The sequence below is a fragment of the Drosophila serrata genome, unplaced genomic scaffold (genome assembly GCF_035046125.1).
Source record: "Drosophila serrata isolate PLE 108 unplaced genomic scaffold, ASM3504612v1 contig_190, whole genome shotgun sequence".
Classification (NCBI taxonomy): domain Eukaryota; kingdom Metazoa; phylum Arthropoda; class Insecta; order Diptera; family Drosophilidae; genus Drosophila; species Drosophila serrata.
The window spans coordinates 1,135,549-1,154,524 of NW_028257088.1; the positions used below are offsets into that span (position 1 = coordinate 1,135,549).

At 36.6% G+C, this 18,976-nt stretch overlaps 1 protein-coding gene across 2 annotated transcripts; it reads right to left on the reverse strand.

The window, feature by feature from the left end:
- Positions 1–3,699: 3,699 nt before the first annotated feature.
- LOC110182456 (synaptic vesicle glycoprotein 2C) lies at positions 3,700–17,059 on the reverse strand. Of its 2 annotated transcripts, none has more exons than XM_020950491.2 (4): positions 16,915–17,059; positions 9,883–10,074; positions 7,911–8,637; positions 3,700–6,140 (listed from the first exon to the last, which is right to left on the reverse strand). In XM_020950491.2, exons 2-4 carry the CDS (start codon positions 9,917–9,919, stop codon positions 5,000–5,002), a joined length of 1,905 nt encoding a protein of 634 aa, XP_020806150.1. In that variant the 5' UTR covers positions 9,920–10,074; positions 16,915–17,059; the 3' UTR covers positions 3,700–4,999. The 2 variants fall into 2 exon arrangements, with proteins under 2 accessions (XP_020806150.1, XP_020806151.1); XM_020950492.2 differs by lacking the exon at positions 16,915–17,059 and adding an exon at positions 12,919–13,728.
- Between the last annotated feature and the right edge of the window lie 1,917 nt (positions 17,060–18,976).

Here is an 18,976-nt window from a genome sequence, read left to right on the forward strand (position 1 = left end):
TGTGTTGTGTTATTTAGTTTTTGGGTAAAGATTAGATAAAGCATTTGGCTTATTGCTATATCTGTAAGGCTTTGCCAATCTTATTTTCTTAATGATTGCCATAAAATATGGTTTTTAAAATTAAAGAAAATTTTAGAAAACAATTATATTTTGATTGTTTAACAAGATCAGCAAGATTAAGAGCAAGATCATAGTCCCTGCTCGGTGGCAAATCAATTGATTTTTGATTTATTTTTATACCCTTGCAGGGTATTTTAATTTCAGTCAGAAGCTTGTAACTCACGAAGGAGTCATTTCCGACCCTATAAGCCATATATATTCTTGATCAGCATGAACAGCAGAATCGATCTAGCCTTCTCTGGAGGAAAACATTTGTTGAAAATTTTTTTCAATATTTTATAAGGTTTTTATTCATAAATGAAATGGTCAAAAATAGGCAAAATTTTAAATTATTTTAAATTATGATTTGAGTATGCAGATTTATTAACCTATTGAAAACTAACATTGGACTGCTTTCCGAATTAAAATTAATCAATTTTTGGTTTAGTTATGAGTTTTTTAAGCTTTGACTTGTAGGAAAATTTTTCATATAAAAATATTGATAAATATCGCCTCAAAAAATGGTATTATAATTTTAGTCAGAAGCTTATAACTCACGAAGGAGTCATTTCCGACCCTATAAACCATATATATTCTTGATCAGCATGAACAGCAGAATCGATCTAGCTTTTTCTGGAGGAAAACATTTTTTGAAAATTTTTTTTCAATATTTTAAAGGTTTTTTTTCCATAAATGAAATGGTCAAAAATTGGCAAAATTTTAAATTGTTTTAAATTATGATTTGAGTATGCAGATTTATTAACCTCTTAAAAACTAACATTGGACTGCTTTCCGAATAAAAATTAATCCATTTTTGGCTTAGTTATGAGTTTTTTAAGCTTTGACTTGTAGGAAAATTGTCATAGAACTGATTAATAAATATCAACCCAAACAAGAAAGGAAGCAAACTTTGAATACCCTTGCAGATTGAAATTCAATCACTAGGAATTAATTCAATATAAATTATATATATTTGCGTTAAAAAACAATAAAGTATTGCCTGCTTTTATTTCATTCACCATTTTGAATTTTCCTGTATTATTAACGATCGTTTGTATAGAAGCTATATTATATGAAAGTGCGCTTTTTATAGAACTTTACACCAAATTCTACATTAATATTAAAATCTGTCGAAAACTGGAAAAGTTATGATCTTTTTCTTAAAATTTTCCTATCGTTCCTATAGCAGCTCTATAAATGTATATATATAGTCCACCGATTCGGCATGTTCCGATTTATATACTTGTAAAATTATATAGAAGAATAACTCCATAGTTTGGTTCAAATAGCTAAAATTTGTTCCAAAACAAATCTCGCACATCTATACTTATGATTCCCAACTGGTTCTAACATCCCCAGAACGAAGTGCCTGCTGCCGGCCGAGGTTCAGATATGTGTTGTGTTACAAAAGTTGCAAGTCATTGTTTACTAGTGTTCAAAGTTATTAACTGATCATACATACTTATTAATTATACATTCTTAATGATCATACATACTACTTACTGGTCATAGATACTTACTAATAATAGTTAATTACTGATCATAGTTACTCAATGTTCAGAGTTACTTACTGCTCATAGTTAATTAGTGATTAAAGTTAATTACTGGTCATAGTTCTATAAATCGTCCGATTGTTCCTATGTCAGATATATATGTATATATATAGTCCACCGATTCGGCATGTTCCGATTTATATACTTGTAAAATTATATAGAAGAATAACCCCATAGTTTCAATCAAATAGCTAAAATTTGTTCCAAGACAAATCTCGCACATCTATACTTAGGATTCCCAACTGGTTCTAACATCCCCGGAACGAAGTGCCTGCTGCCGGCCGAGGTTCAGAAATGTGTTGTGTTACAAAAGTTGCAAGTCATTGTTTACTAGTGTTCAAAGTTATTAACTGATCATACATACTTATTAATTATACATTCTTAATGATCATACATACTACTTACTGGTCATAGATACTTACTAATAATAGTTACTTACTGATCATAGTTACTCAATGTTCAGAGTTACTTACTGCTCATAGTTAATTAGTGATTATAGTTAATTACTGGTCATAGTTCTATAAATCGTCCGATTGTTCCTATGTCAGATATATATGTATATATATAGTCCACCGATTCGGCACGCTCCGATTTATAAACTTGTAAAATTATTTAGAATAATAACTTCATAGTTTCATTCAAATAGCTTAAATTTGTTCCGAAACAAATCTCGCACATCTATACTTATGATTCCCAACTGGTTCTAACATCCCCAGAACGAAGTGCCTGCTGCCGGCCGAGGTTCAGATATGTGTTGTGTTACAAAAGTTGCAAGTCATTGTTTACTAGTGTTCAAAGTTAGTAACTGATCATACATACTTCCTGGTTATAGATACTTAGTATTTAGAGTTACTTACTGCTCATAGTTAATTATTGATCATAGATAGTTACTGGTCATAGTTATCTATTGATTATAGTTACTTAATGTTCATTGGGACTTACTGATCATAGTTACTTTCTAGTCCTTGATACTTACTAATCAAATACAAGTCTCGCACATCTGTGCATATGATTCCCAACTTGTTCTAACATCCCTGGAACGAAGTGACTTCTGCCAGCCAAGTCTTAGAAAAGTGTTGTTACAAAAGTTGCAAGTCATTGTTTACAAGTGTTCAAAGTTAGTAACTGATTATATATACATACTTACTAGTCATAGATACTTACTGTTCAGAGTTACTTAATGTTACTTACAGATCATAAGTTCTTACTGGCCATAGATAAAAATATGTTACAAACTGTAACAGCTATAATTTTTTTCTAAACATTTACCGATCATTCTTATGGCAGCTAAATGATATAGTTGTCCTATCATTCCGACTCATAAGAGTGAGAGTATATAGAAGACTATCTGCAAAGTTTCATTGAGTGTTTATTTTCACCAACCAAAAAAAAAAGGCATTTCATCGACTTCTCTGTGGCAAAAGATTTATTTGACACCAGCAAATTGTTCTGGATTCGCGATTTAATATTTTATGGCATATATTATAGCTTTGTGGATCGAAAATTGCTTAATATTTCTCACAATTCAGACGCAAATCAACATTGAAAATCGTTTTGGGATTTGTATCTATTTATGAACTGAAACATTGGACACACGCACGAAGCTGTTGTGTGTTTGCACGTGTTGATCTAGTTAGGATCTATCCTCTCCACTGAATATCTTATATATGTCATATTTATATTATCTATTTTTATTAGTGTGTCGGCGAATCTCTTTGAGACGGACAGTCATGCACTGTCGTCCAGTTCTGTTTAGTTTAGTTCGGATAAATAAACACAAATACCTATTGTGTTGGGGGTTCGGGGAAATGTATTTATTTAATTAACGTTTACCCTGGCCCCGTCAATATTTCCTTTTTCCGGCGATATTCGTTGAGCAAATAAAGATTATTAGGCAAGTCGCGTGTTATATTGCACAGATGTGCGATGAGGACAGTTGGTTGATTTTTATAAGAATAGATCAAGATTAAGTCTGAAATTTTCACAACTGATGTACGGAGATGTATCTCCCATCTTTCCCCCCCTTGAAACATTTAGTAAGAACATCTTTTATTTGAGGTTTGATCATTTTTTTATTGGGGGTTTTGTTGTATGTTTTGTATATATGTAGCGTAACTTTTAATAACGTAACTAAATTTTACAAATATTCTTTCACTTCCTGTGCTTTGGTCCTACATGACGACGAAAAAAAAACAAAAAAAAGACATAGTATAGATATACATATATATTATGTGTGTATTATGTATATGTTATAGAAAATGGGTTTTCTTGGTAGATAATATATGTTTAATATTTAGATAAAGTTATATACGTATGTGTTTTACATAATAACAACAATAACGGACAGCAGGGTGGAAGCGGGGGCTCAGCCGGATCCTGATTTCTCAGATCTATCTCTTAGATCTTTTCTATTCGGGGAATCCCCTGGATCTGGACCCTGGCCAGCCCCTCGCTGCTTTGCCTGCTGCTTCAGCCGGCGCCGGCGCTTGCCAAAATATAATATATATTATAGATTGTATATATTACTCACTATCGCTACTGCTCAAAATACATATCGTACATCGATCGCAATCGATCCTACCTGCTATATCTTCTCGCTGGCTTGGGGTTTTCTTCTACATCGAACTGGCCAGCGAGGGAAGGCGCCATCTGAGGTCTATCGCCTATTGTCTATCGACATTCTTTTCATGTTCTCTTTATATTTATATATATTTTTGTTAGTTATTGTTTTTTTTTTAGTTTTTTGGTTTAAAACTTAGCTGGAATACTTGGGGGGGCTCCTTCAGATGGACACTTTCAGCGCTGCCAGTGGCGATTTTGGTTTTGTGTTTTGGTCGTTTAAATTCCGAAAGATATATAGATTATATCGGTAGTTAGATAGATTTATCGTTAACGCTATCGTTAATTAATTACTGACGATACAAATAATCGTGTATTGTAGCACACACACCATATATACACAGGATGTGCCCCGCTTTATGTGGCGAGGCGGCCAAACAAGTTGGAAATTACTAATGGGTTTTACAAAAAAAAAATTAATGGGTTCTACTATTGCCGATTTTGGGGTGAGAGATAGAAAAAAAAAAAAACAATAATAACGGATAGATGGATTAAAGATTAAAGATCAAACAGATGCGGTTAGGAAAAGTGTTAAAGAATATCTTAGAGATATCATCTTTAAATATCTCCCAGATATGGATTTATAACATCTTTATAACCCCATCCGCCGAGTCTTTAAAGATTGAATACCTTATATCCGTTTTCTGAGAATGGGTAGACTGTTTCTTGATAAGTTATTAGTGACTTGGATTGGATTGGGGCTGGGATTGGGATTGGTGTAATTGTGATTAATTGAGCTCCTTGCGCGTCGTGTTGGGCAGGAGCAGGCACATGAGGCCGCCACCGATGAGCAGACCCGAAACGATGAATGTCGGCGAGGGACAATAGTTGTCCAGCAGCTGGGCAATCACAATGTTGCCTATGATGCCGCCCAGACGGGCTGCCACCATGGAGATGGCCACACCGGTGGCCCGGAGCTTGGTGGGGAATACTTCGGTGATGAGGCAGTCGAGGGCCGCATTTGCCGCCGAAATGGCGCCACTGAAGATGGCCGAGACGACCAGGTTCTGGACAGAGCTGCGCACAAAGTACATCAGCGCCGAACAGATGCCGGCGGTCATGGTGCCGGCAATGAGGAAGAACTTCCTTCCCAGCATATCCATGCCAAGGATGGCCAACAGATTGGCGGGCAGGGCCGAGGCCAGCGAGATGAGTGACTCCATGAACACCGATTGGGGTATCTCCGAGGAGCAAGTGCCATTGCTACTCTCCTCGTTGGCAATGCTGACCACATAATCGGTGACCGTGCAGACGCCGGCGGACTTGCCCGGGAAGGCCTTCTCGTACTCCTCGAAGCGATTGAAGAGCTCCGGGAACCACATCAACAGGCCGTAGTAGCCAATGTGGAATGTAAAGTTGATCGTGATCGAGACGATGGTGAAGCGCAGGATGGGTGACTTGAACAGGGCGCGACTGTGCTCCACCATGCCACTGACCATCCTGGAATACTTGTTCTTCCCATTCGCCGAGCTCTCCAGCAGCTTCTCGTCCACCTCCAGGTCGTAGACCATGTACTCATCGGGGCGGCGCTTCGTGTTCGTCACAAAGATGCCACGGAAGATGGCCAGGGCTCGATCCTTCTTGCCGCGCGTCAACAGGAACTTGGGCGATTCGGGCAGATAGAAGAGCAGGAAGCCGACCAGGAACGAGGGCAGCGAGCAGACCAACAGGAAGATGCGCCACGAGTTGTATGTGAAGTACGGCGTTATGAAGCCAATGCTGGTGGGGATGATCAGCCAGGCCAGACTGGCCACGAACAAATTACCGAATGTCCAGAAGGCGGCCATGAAGCTCAACATGGAGCCACGCTTGGCCTTCGGTTGGAATTCGGCAAAGTACGACCAGATCACAGGACCACTGCCGCCCAAACTGGAAGCAAAGAGAGGAGGGAAGCATATAAAACAATTGTTAGCGGTTACTAAGACTTTAAATCTATCTAAAGGCTCCCTTTCACCTCCTTATTTCCCTTCAAAAGCTTGAAATATTTGTTCTTTTATGGTTTTCCCAGACGAACTTTCTAAATAATTTAATAATCTTTAATTTTGCCTCAAGCAAACAGCTAACACATTATTTTTCCCCTTTAAACATGTCATACATGGCGTATGCGTAATATTTTTTGCTTAGGAATGATATATTACGTATACGCATTGCGTATACGCAGACCTTATACAAAAAACTACCAAAAATTCACAAAAAATCCAACAAATTCATTCTCTTAGAAGTTCATCGAAATTTTACTTGTCCCCTTTATAAATGTTATACATGGCGTATGCGTAATATTTTTGATCTAAAACGAAATATTACTTATACGCAGACCTTATACAAAAAACACTACCAAAAATTCACAAAAAATCCAACAAATTCATTCTCTTAGAAGTTCATCTAAATATTATTTTTCCCCTTTATAAATGTTATACATGGCGTATGTGTAATATTTTTGCTCTAGAAAGAAATATTACGTATACGCAGACCTTAGAAAAAAACACAAGAAAAATTCTCAAAAAATCTTTTAGAAATTAATCAAAATAATTAACAAGCGATTGATAAATTTATTGATGATGCTAGGGAATTAGTTACCAAGAAAGAAATAGCATTCCTTTCCTAATATTTTGAGTGATCAATTAACACTCAAGAAGGAAAAGAGAATGATCTCGCGGGTAATCCTTGAAAGGGAAATTCCATCTCTCTTCATAGTAAAGCAAAAATATATTGCAAAATAATTGTTGTCGGTCTCGATGGGTTAATTAGCGGACGATTGGCAAAAATAATAATAATACCGAAGTGACTAAGCGCCATCCATGTAACCCACTGAATGGCAGAGGGGCCAAGGCCTGTGCCGAGAGATTTTCCATTTTTTGTACTGTTTTGGTTACTTGGTTTTTTTTTTTTTTTTTGGGCATTTTTGATGTTGGATTCGAGCCTTTAATTAGCATAAACAGTCACGATATTGCGGCTCAAATATTGTTGTTGTTATTTATAACAGAGGTAATTGAATTAACACTTTGCCCCGTTTTGGGTCCGGGCCCGTGTGTCACTCGATCTACACTAGCAACTGAAGTCAAAGATATATTAATATATATATCGACGAATATGAAGAGTAGATTCTCATCATTTCGGTATTTTTGGCACATTCAATAAGGCAACAAGGCTATTATTTGATGTCTTCAACATGTCAGGGGACATTCTGGGGGAATTTTCGGTTATTAAACTTTAATTGGTTGGGTGGGAAAACCAATATTAAATATATTATTTAGGGTATTATTTATAAATTCTATAGAAATATCTATACTTTTTAAAGCTCTAATATCTAAAAGATATATATTCTATATATCTATAATTTCGGCTATTAAACTTTCATTGGTTGGGTGGGAAAACCGTTGTCAAATATATTTTTGCCTGTATTCCCTATAAATTCTATAGAAAAATCTATAATTTGTAAGGCTGTTATATCTAAAAGATATCTAATATCCAAGAGATTTTAAATACTTTTTGATAGCTCAAGTTTACGCATACCTTTTCATACATTTAGTATGACTTAAAAGGTCATCAATTTTGGTTGTTTCTTGAGAGATTTTGAGAAACTTTTAAGGAGTTTTAGTGGACTTAATTCTGTATTAGAAGAAGGATATAGATACTTACGCTGCACCATTGAGAAACCGGAACAGCATGAAGAAGGTGTAGGACTGCGAGAAGGACGAGGCGACAATGCAGAGGGCATTCATGAACGAGATGACAATGAGGACCTTCTTGCGGCCAAAGCTGTCCGCAATGCTGCCCCAGAAATAGGCGCCCACCATCATGCCGATGAAAATGATCGAGTTAAGCCAGCCCTTCGTCTCCGTGTTGAGGTCCAGATCGCATTCCGCCGAGGGCAGGATGAACGACATCGAGATGACGTCCATCTCCTCGGAGGTGCTGACCAGGCCGCAGATGGCCAACAGAATGTAGTGGAACTTGCCATAGCCGCACAGCTCGATGGCCCGCTCAAAGTTGGCCACTATCGGAGTGGTTGGTTCCGGCAGCGGAGCCGACTTCTTGCGCCCCTTGCCCGGGCCCCCGGCAGGACCGCGTCCATCGGGTGCATCTCCGCCGGCGGCACGCTCTACGTCCTGCTGCTTGCCATTGGCATGGTTGTCCGGCTCGTACGCGCGGTTGTCCGCCGCGAACTGATACTCCGGCTGCTTGGCTCCGGTGCCCAGGGAGTACGGCTGGATGATCGCTCGGTTGTCGATGTGCGTCGAGGCGTTCGAGGCGATCGAGTGCGTCTGGCCAGCGGGTTGGTGGTGGCCAGCGTTGGCGTTGGTTGCTTGGTTGCTTGCTGCGCTCTGGTTGTAGTTCGGTTGTAGTCCAGCTTCTACATTATAGGCTAAGGGATAGAGGGATATAAAGATGTGAAAGAGTGATGTGGAAAGATCGTTGAGGAATGTGTTAAGGGACCTATTTATAATATTACAAGATATTATAATTATACCCCTTGCAGGGGTATTGTAATTTCAGTTAGAAGCTTGTAACTCATGAAGGAGTCATTTCCGACCCTATAAATCATATATATTCTTGATCAGCATCAGCAGCCGAATCGATCTAGCCATCTCTGGAGGGAAAATTTTTTTGATAATTTTTTCCCAAATTTTTTTAGGGTTTTTTTTTGGCAAAATTTAAAATGTTTTAAATTATAAATTGAGTATGCAGATTTTTTAACCTAGTAAAAACTAGCTTAGGACAACTTTCCGAATTGAAATTAATCCAATTTTGCCTGAGTTATGAGTTTTTTAAGATTGGATTTGTAGAAAAATTTGTTATATGAAATATATATAAATATCGGTTCAAAGAATGGTATTATAATTTCAGTCAAAAGCTTGTAACTCATGAAAGACTCAATTCCGACCCTATAAATTATATATATTCTTGATCAGCATCAAAAGCCGAATCGATCTAGCTACCTCTGAAGGAAAAAATATTTTGATAATTTTTTTCCAAATTTTTTAAGGTTTTTTTTTCATAATTGAAATGCTCAAAAATTGGCAAAATTTTAAAATGTTCTAAAGTATAAACTGTGTATGCAGATCTTTTAACCTAGTAAAAACCAGCATATTACAATTTTCCGAATTGAAATTAATCCAATTTTGCCTGAGTTATGAGTTTTTTAAGATTGGATTTGTAGAGAAATTTGTTGTATGAAAAATATATAAATATCGGTTTAAAGAATGGTATTATAATTTCAGTTAGAAGCTTGTAACTCATGAAAGACTCATTTCCGACCCTATAAATCATATATATTCTTGATCAGTATCAAAAGCCGAATCAATCTAGCCATCTCTAAAGGAAAACATTTTTTGAAATTTTTTTTTTTAATTTATAGGTTTTTTTTTTTCATAATGGACATGCTTAAAAATTTACAAAATTTTAAATTGTTCTAAATTATAAACTGAGTATGCAGCTTTTTTAACCTAGTAAAAACTAGCATAGGACAACTTTCCGAATTGAAATTAAAGCTATTTTGGCTGAGTTATGCGTTATTTAAACTTTGATTTGTCGGTAAAATTGTCATATAAAAATATAGTTTATTTTTATAACTAGTTATTTTTGTAATTATATACATATGTATACTTACATTCGCTTTTGCCCTTTGCGGAATCACCTTCTACCATTCTATAGTTCAGGGGTTTGTTGGCTTCTTGTGCGCGTAGCAAAAAGGAAATGGGAAAAATGTCGGTTTTGGTTTTCGGGTTTTCCTTGTTTTTGTTTTGTGTTTCTAAGCTCTGCTTAGAAGACGGGTACAGTTGTGTCTGTCTCGCTTAGCGATCTGCAATGAATGAAAGTGAGGTTTATCGATTAGTTATCGGTATCGAGAGCGGGTTAAATGGAAGCAATTGGTCGCAATTGAGCTGAATGACTCTGAAAACTGAACGAGACGAAACGAGGCGCGACTCCTCTGCCATCGACATCTAATTGGCGGCACAAACAACAGTCTGTAATTGATTAATAAAAAATTATGCCCCCGAAATAGTCGCGAGCACGAGAATTAAGCAAGGCGTGAAAAAACCCCCTCCGCTCTCTGCAATTTTTATTAATAAATAATTGTGGGGGACTGTAAATGCGTTCAAAATAGTTGAATGTCATTGGTCAGCAGGCAGGGGCGCCACCCTCTTTAAATTCCTTTTAATTATCAAACTTTTCCAATAGGAAAATGTAATAATCTTAGTAATTATTAGTTTGCAAAATATATTAATTGTATTTAAGCCTGATCCCCTTTATTTCCCATAGTACCACTTCCATGGGCTCATTTCCTCTTTCCCATCCTTCCACTACCTTCCAGTGCTATCCACTTCCCACTGATCACCGTTACGCACTGTTAAGACAGCACTGTTATAATTGATGTTATGTTATGCACGAGGATGCTATCAAGCGAAGCGTGGTCACTTAGCCAAAGTCGCTGTTTTTCGACCATTAAGCAAGCTAAACAGTTTACACCATGTTCAATAAATACCCATTTAAGTAATTGCTGCCTTCAAGTCAAGTCCAAAAATGGCACAAAGAGAGCGAGACAGAGACAAAGAGAGTGAGAAAAAGAGAGAGACAAAAAAGGCCTTCCGGTGAGCAGCTGTTAATTAACAGTGAAGCAATCTCTCTCCTTGTGTGACTTTTCTTGCTTTTCTTTTGCACTCTCACTCATTTCAATTTGTGATTTATCGCTGCAATCTTTCACTTTATTCATTAGGCAAAGGCAACAACAATTATTCGATTCAATTCAATTCGCATTGAACCTGAAACTGAAACTGTCCAGATGACAGGCAATGCACGCATGTGCAAAGTGCATTGAAGGAGAACAGGAACCGAAAGCGCAACGAAATGCACTTGCAAAAATAATATAGTTACTTTTAAAATCAAAAACCTGTAACATATTGAGAACCTCTTTGGGGGATATATTAAAATGTGGAATTTATTTAAGAATATGATTCTTCCTATTGTAGGAGCAGGTTTCACAGCACTCAGCTAATGGCCGTCACTCCTGGCTGACTTTGTTCCATTCCCATGGCATTCCGCTGCTCAATCAAGTTCCAGTTCGACATCTCAATCAAATTGCAGCGTTAATAGCCAACAATTAACCATGTTTAATATGAATATATGCTGATTTATGCCCTGGACGCCCACGCTGCTTCCGCAGTCCAGTCCAGTCTAGTCCAAGCCCCCCCTATAACCATTTTGCAGCCCAGCCCTTCACCTGGCCTTGGTACTACCCCTATTTCCATTTCCATTTCCATTTCCCCTACGATGCTCCATAGAGCTTGATTCTAGGCTGATGAAATATACAGTCGCCACTCGATACATCTGATCTTTAATTTAATCATTAAGTAGATAAATACCTATACTCATGGGCCACTTAAATGGCCATAAATTCTATAAACAACCCATAGCTAATTAACAACTTTATTGTTACTTGCGAATATCCAATTTGTGAGCAGTAACTTGAGTTTTCTATTATATTTTGTACCATTCCCGAAAGAATAGTTCCATCTACGGATGCTGGACTGTATGGATAGATAGCGCCATAAAACGCACTCGTTTCCAGTTTGCTGCTTAACAAGTCGTCCGTCCGTCGGTCGGTCGTCGCATTATAATGATTGTCTTTTCCAATCGCAATTAAAGCAGCGCAACTGGAAAAACTGCGTGTGAATGGAGCATTCCGGACTTGGTTGGTCTCAGGTCTCTCCCAGCATTATTTATATTACATTGATACTCGCTCGCCAAGGCGCCCCAATGTCATCCGATGCATTTATGGCTTAGTTTAGCTTTGCTTTGATTTTGCATTATTATTTGCGCCTTTCGCATATCTCACATTAATTAGCACATAAAAGTGAGCTCGAGATCATATCGGAAACTCATCAAATGGGAAAAATGTGAAGAGAAAAACTAATTCTCATCATGTCGATAACCAAAGCAGTGCGAAAATTGTGAAATATGATTCATGGGGTTTTCGGATTTTCGAATTTACATCAAAAACCTTCCAGACTTTGTTTTCCCCTTCAAGTTCAAGGCCCTTGAGGTGGTGGTCTGTTTTGAAAAAGGTTTAATTAAAACAATGAATCAATATCAATATTGAACCAATTAACAGAAAAAAATGTAGGTACATAAAGCCATATCAGAGTTCAATGATGCATTCGTAGCTTCTTCAAGACGAACACTTTGAGCAACGATTTCAATATAGACTTTTACAGCCGGAAACTGAGTAAGTTATTTAAAATGTGTGAAAAATAGTACTATTTTGGTATTAAATAATACTACTTTTATTGGGGACTCTCTAGATTTTTAAATATTTGATGAAAGATTTATATAAAGTATTTTATTTATATCTGTGGTTCCCATAACAGAGTTCAATGATACATTGTAAAAACGATTTATGGTTTTCTAAATCAGGTGTGAAGCTCAGACTAATACTAATACGACGGTAATATAATTTATTTTCCTCTTGAAATGTATAATTTTTGGTTATATTTTTGTAATTGTTATAATTATCCCAGTAAGTCCCACCCTGGGATTTTCTCAATCCCAGTTTCTAGATTTTTTGAGAGTCTGCTAATTAATTCGAGGATTTGCTAATTTTCCCCATTTTGAGCTAAATGATTTTTTGGTTTCGCATTTCGTTTACCTTTCAGGTGGATCAGGTGGATTGCACTCGGTTCTCGGTTTCTGTTTTGCACCTGTGTCTTTCTCTCACTCTCTGTTTGGCAATTAGCTTTTATTTCTGTTTACGTATTTTTTTTCCAAAAGGTTATTAATAATATTGAGGTTTTATTGCACTTTAAAAATATGTAAAAATGTAAGCCCTGTATTTTGCACTTGTTCGGTGATGTTGAAGGTTTTCCCTTGAATGTTTTTTTTTTTTTTTTTAATTTATAAAAAATGTATTTAGAAATTTGTTTTGTCAGCTCAGCGACTGTTTGTGTTTCTGCTTATAGTGGATCTTGGCGTTGTCCGAGCGCGGAGTTCTTAGTTTTGTTTGGCAATCGCAATTGCAGACTGGCGAACACATTAAAGCCAATTCGCGGATACGGTACAGAAGGGTAAACAAAAAATAGCAGGGAGCAGGGCCAAATTACCGGAGTCGAATTTCGATAGCTTGGATATATGTTTTCGTTTCCGTTTGCGTTTGCGTTACTTTGTTGTTTCTTTTTAATATGTTTTGTTGTTTTTTAGCGAGCGAGAGCGTTGCGTTACGTTGCGGTTGGGAACGGCGATGCGAAAGTATCTGAGCGGCATTCAAATCTGGGCGCCTGCTTAAATACACCGCTCAAAATCGCATTAGCCGGAACGAGGTGGCAGTGGAACGCGGCTTATCAGGCAAGCTCCATAGGGGGAACGAATGGGAATGTTCCATTGCCGAGTGTTCCCCAGTGATCGCGCGCGCGCCTGTTAATTGAAATTCAAACTGCGAACGAGCGGGAATGCGAAATCAATTAAGTGATAACGCCGAGAAGAAAAGCTACCTAACATCATAACAAAGGGTAAGTAGATATTTAAAGAATTTATTATACCAACTGTAATATTCTGTAATATGAGTCAGGATAATAATAGTAGTTCCCATTTCGTTCCTCCTCAAATATCAAATCTTGAGTGATCATGTTCCACCTTGATCCCTGTATAAAATCGATCAACGATCTGACTGACTGGTGAGTCAGGTTCATTATAATCGTTCAACGATCGCGTAACGATGGTTAACCAAAACGTTATAACTGGCAGATCGGGTGACAAATAATAAAAAAAAAAAGTATTGGGAACTGGGGATGCCAACAATTAACGGCAACAGGCATCAGTGATCGGCTCAAGTGATCAAAAACGAATTAAACTTGAGATTTAATAGCCGCATTATCGAAACTTCGATCGAAAGCAGCAGCGAGCAATGATCGTGTAAGCTGGCCATGTGACTGACTGTCAGACTCGAAAAATGCTCAAAAAAATACTCCAAAAATAATAATGAAGACTATATAATGTATATATACGAATGCTGATCTATTAACGCTTCTCAAGTGGTTCATTTGGTATTATTATATCATGAAATCGCTTGCCTAATTGCTTAATTACTGGCCGCATTTCGGTGGGAGTTTCACCCACTGACTCAGCCCTCTTTTGGCATTTATAAATTGAAACATAAAACCCCAATCTACACTCTTATGCAGTTTTCCAGAACGCTGCAAGACGTGACTTTCCCTCTTTCCCACTGGTCTTCCTTTCCTCAGAGATTCGACTTGCATAATGGCTGATTAGGGGCTTTTATGGGGCCCAAACTTGACGCTAATTTGTGGTCGCTTCATTTGGCGAATTATCGCACCTCTGACCCACACAGAAAATTCAGTGCGGAACGTGTTCTTTGTTCGTTCCCTCACTTAATAATATTTGCTTATTTGGGGGCCGCCCACAATTAAATTAATTAGATAGACATTTTTGAAATTTGAAATTTACCTCTCCGGACTGTCACAGATCGCGGGCATTATTCGGTATTGTAAAACGGATAATTGATTATTATGCTGGATGATGGACAGCCTAATTACTGACTCTCGTAACAATGAAGTTTTCTTTTTGAGATAATAACTATAAAACGTGACTTTAACTATACAACCTAAAAGAAATGTATGTCTTGCATTTAACTATACTTCTTTATGGGGAAAATGTTGGATAAGCTTTTGAAGATTGTAATTACTTAAGGGTTCATATGCACACTTCTTATTGTCATTTAGTAAACTATAAAACTAAATTAAGTATAAATATTTTTGATAAATTGCATCTAAAACTGAACTGAAACCCAGTAAATTTTAAGTTGAAGTTTAAAGAGGATTCATTTAGGTCAGGTTCATCTAACTTTAATGAACTTTGAAACCTTAAGGAACCCTTTGGTACTTATCCCATGAATACAGAAGATAGAGATACAAATGCTTGCTGCACTCGCTGAGTTCAATTCGGGGCGTAATATTTTTTGTATTCTTTAAACAAATATATTTATTTTTGTATATACTATGGCAATGGGTGAGTTTAATCTACGAACAATGACACAGGCGACGGGCACAGATGGGGGCATATATATATATATATTCACTCCCCTACAGACAGACATATATAGTGTATGTACATAATTGTATATGCACATTTATCTGCTCCAATATTATATATATTATATATACTATATGCACTGTCTGATCGCTGAATTTTAATCAAACTGCGTGCGCTCGAAACTCGTTCGAATCGGATTCTTATTTCCTCGTCTTGGTCTTCAATTGAGAAGAATCCCCAACCCCAAAGCCCATCCATCCATTAGTCTTGCTTCTTGCACAAACATTTCAATTAATTTCCACTTTCAATTGACAAAAAAAGAAGAAACAATGTGCGAAACGAAAACAAAAGTCGGCTAGTACTGGGTTGGAAGCTGGGGTCTCTATTCCCGATAATTCAAAACAAATAAAGATGACTAATGCTCCCCTCATGGTCGCCGGAGCTCCTCTGCCACAGTGAGGCCTCTCACCCAGCAACAGGCAGGCCAAAGCTATTCTCGATCGGTATGAATCAACAGATTATATGAGTGCTTTTGGGCTTCTAAAGAATTGCTGAGATGAATTTCATAACCAGGAAGAAATCAGGAAGCTTAATAAGGGGTTCATTTTTATAGAAAGCAAATTATTTATTGAGAAGAATTACTTTCTTTTAAAGAAAAGCTTATGATTATTATGATTATACTAAAAAAGAAAATAAATTATAGAATTTGTACAGGATTTTCTACCTTATGAGGTTTTTATGAAAATTAAAGAGGTTTCTTTAAGGAATTAAGGAATCTACGAAAAAAAATCAGAACAAATTAAGGAATCTACAAAAAGAGATCAGAAGATTTACAGAAGGTTTTCCTTTTAAGGATTTTTTTCTGCTGCAAAGGAAACTCACAATAAAATTTATTGACCCTTAATTAATCTACAAATTCCACTATAACAAAATTCTAGTCAAGGCCTAAAGTTCCGAATATTATTTTTCCTGTAAATAATTTAAGGTCAAAGCCAGATTAAGGCAACCTGAAATGAGTCATTGTTTCAAGTGACAAAAAAACAGGCAAATTTTTTCAAGGGGCAGGCTTTTGCAAAAAATAAAGGCTTGATCTCGGAATATAACATTTTTGTTTTTATAATTAATCTTTCACAGGTGTTGCCGCCTGCCTTCCGATTTTTATTCCGTATTTTTTGGGATTGGGCGAAAAAAAGAATATGTTAATACATGTCGGGCGTGCGACAATTTAGTTTGCATAAATAATTTATGCGAGTTTTTTCCTTTTTTTTTTTGTTATGCCAAGCAAACGGCAAACAATAAGAAATTCAAATAAATACAAAAGAGAAATGAAAACAAATACAGAAATACAGAAATACCGAATTACAGAGGGAATAACAAATGTAATCACGAATGTGGAATAAAGCCCAGAAAAGAATGCATCCTCGGAAGTGTCAAGATTCCGATGGGATTTTATGTGAACAGGAAGAAGGAGGCAACGACGATGATGAGTCACCTTGCCCATTGTAATGGTATCCTTGGGCATGGGGTTTCCCTTCCCCTATATCCCATAGATACTAAAGTATCTTTTGGATTTGGATGGACAGATACTTTAGATCCTTACCTACTGTTACTGCTGGCTCCTGGCGAGGACGATGCTGTCGCTGCACGAAAAGAGGACTCGGTTCGAATACACGGATCGAGATGTAGATCACTGATTGGAGGAGCTCCACGCGGCTCCAAGAGCGATTGGACAATGCGTTCCAAGTGACGTTTGGCCGGCGCTTTTATAAGCGGATGGATGCCTCCCCGCTCTTGGATGCCTCGCTCTTGGGGATTGGGATCTCTGTTTGGTGATCACCTCTCTTTTGCCCTCTCTCTCCCACTCACTCACTCTCTCGCTCACTCTCGTGACGTTATCGGGGGTAAAAAAAAATATTAAACAAAAAATAAACTAAGAAGCATCATCTGCGATGCTGAGATGCTTATCAAAATCAAAACACAGCGCTCTTATCTGCCTCGTAAGCCGCAACCTGTAATCGCAACAAAGTGTGTCCGTCGTCCGTAAAAAAAATAATTAAAATAAAATAATAATAATAAAAGCAACACTTTCAATCTTTCATTGCTCGTTTGCTTGTTTCCTTTTTGTTTGTAACAATTTAATTAAAATAAATACGTTATTTCTTAAACGGTTGGGAACAGGAAGGAACTTATTTTAGGCCTTGACTGATTAGAAAAATCTTCTATAGAAAATCTTTGATATGTTTAATTAAGAAAATATTATAAATCACTTAGGGATGAACTTTTATTATTAAGATCTGTATGTAAGCTCTTTAAATAAATTGTTATTCGAGTTGGAAAAATATCTATTGTTTACCACACATTTATTTCAAGATTATCCTAATTAAAAAAATATTTAAAAAAATTTGCATATTCGAATATACCCATAGAAACGTTATGAATCGCTTAGTCATGGGCCAGCAGCTGGATTTGGATTTGATTTTGAAAAAACGGGTGAGAACCAGTTAATAGTTTCGGTTTGGACCAGGTTAGTGGCTGTTTACACGCAGAAATGTCAGCCAAATTTGTTGTAAAAATCGTAAATTTTAAATAGATATATTTTGGACAATTTTTTCCGACAAATCAAAGTTAAAAAACTCATATCTAAGCCAAAAATTCACTAATTTTAATTTGGAAAGCTGCTCTATGTTAGTTTTTAATAGGTTAATAAATCTGCATACTCAAATTATAATTTAAAACAAATTGAAATTTTGCCAATTTTTGACCATTTCAATTATGGAAAAAACCTTAAAAAATGTTGAAAAAAATTGTCAAAAATAGTTTTCTTCTAAAAGTAGTTAGATCGATTCGGCTTTTGATGCTGATCAAGAATATATATGATCTATGGGGTCGGAAATGACTCCTTCGAGAGTTACAAGCTTTAAACTGAAATATAATACCATTTTTCGATCCGATATTTATACATTTTTTATATAACAGTTTTTTCTACAAATCCAATTGTAAAAAACGAGTAACTAAGCCAAACATTAATTAATTTTAATTCGGAAAGCAGTTTTATGTTAGTTTTTATTAGGTTAATAAATCTGCATACTCAATTAATGATTTAAAACAATTTAAAATTTTGCCAATTTTTGACCAGTTCAATTATGGAAAAAGAACCTTAAAACATTTAGAAAAATATTTTCAAAAATAGTTTTCTTCTAAAAGTAGCTAGATCGATTGGGCTTTTGATGCTGATCAAGAATATATATGGTTTATAGGGTCGAAAATGACTCCTTCACTGGTTTGCATGCTTCTGACTGAAAGAATAATTCCCTGCAAGGGTATAAAAATGCAATAAAAAATATTGAAATACCTAAATACACCCCATTCTCCTAATTAAAACAAGTGCAAGTATATAACCCCATTAAATCCTGATCTATTTGTCGCTCTATAGACAACCTTAAAACACATGCGAGGCAAGAGTACCATGAATTAAACCGATCGAAATCGAATCGAATCGGAATGGACTCGCTTTCGCACTCGAACTGAAAACGAAAATAAAGAATAAATCGGACGTCAACAATATCCAGGCGTAAACAGAAATAGCTCTGCGAATATACAGTGTTTATATATTAAATATTAAATGGCATCTCCGAGTGTGCGTGTGCCCTCCCTCTCGCCTT

What these genes read in the sequence shown, in the direction of transcription:
- LOC110182456 (XM_020950491.2), bottom strand. Translation starts at nt 9,919, where the DNA reads ATGGTAGAAGGTGATTCCGCAAAGGGCAAAAGCGAAT. An exon ending in CGCAAAGGGCAAAAGCGAAT is followed by an intron (nt 8,638 to 9,882) that starts GTAAGTATACAT and finishes TCTATCCCTTAG; the next exon opens with CCTATAATGTAGAAGCTGGA. An exon ending in CGGTTTCTCAATGGTGCAGC is followed by an intron (nt 6,141 to 7,910) that starts GTAAGTATCTAT and finishes CTTTGCTTCCAG; the next exon opens with TTTGGGCGGCAGTGGTCCTG.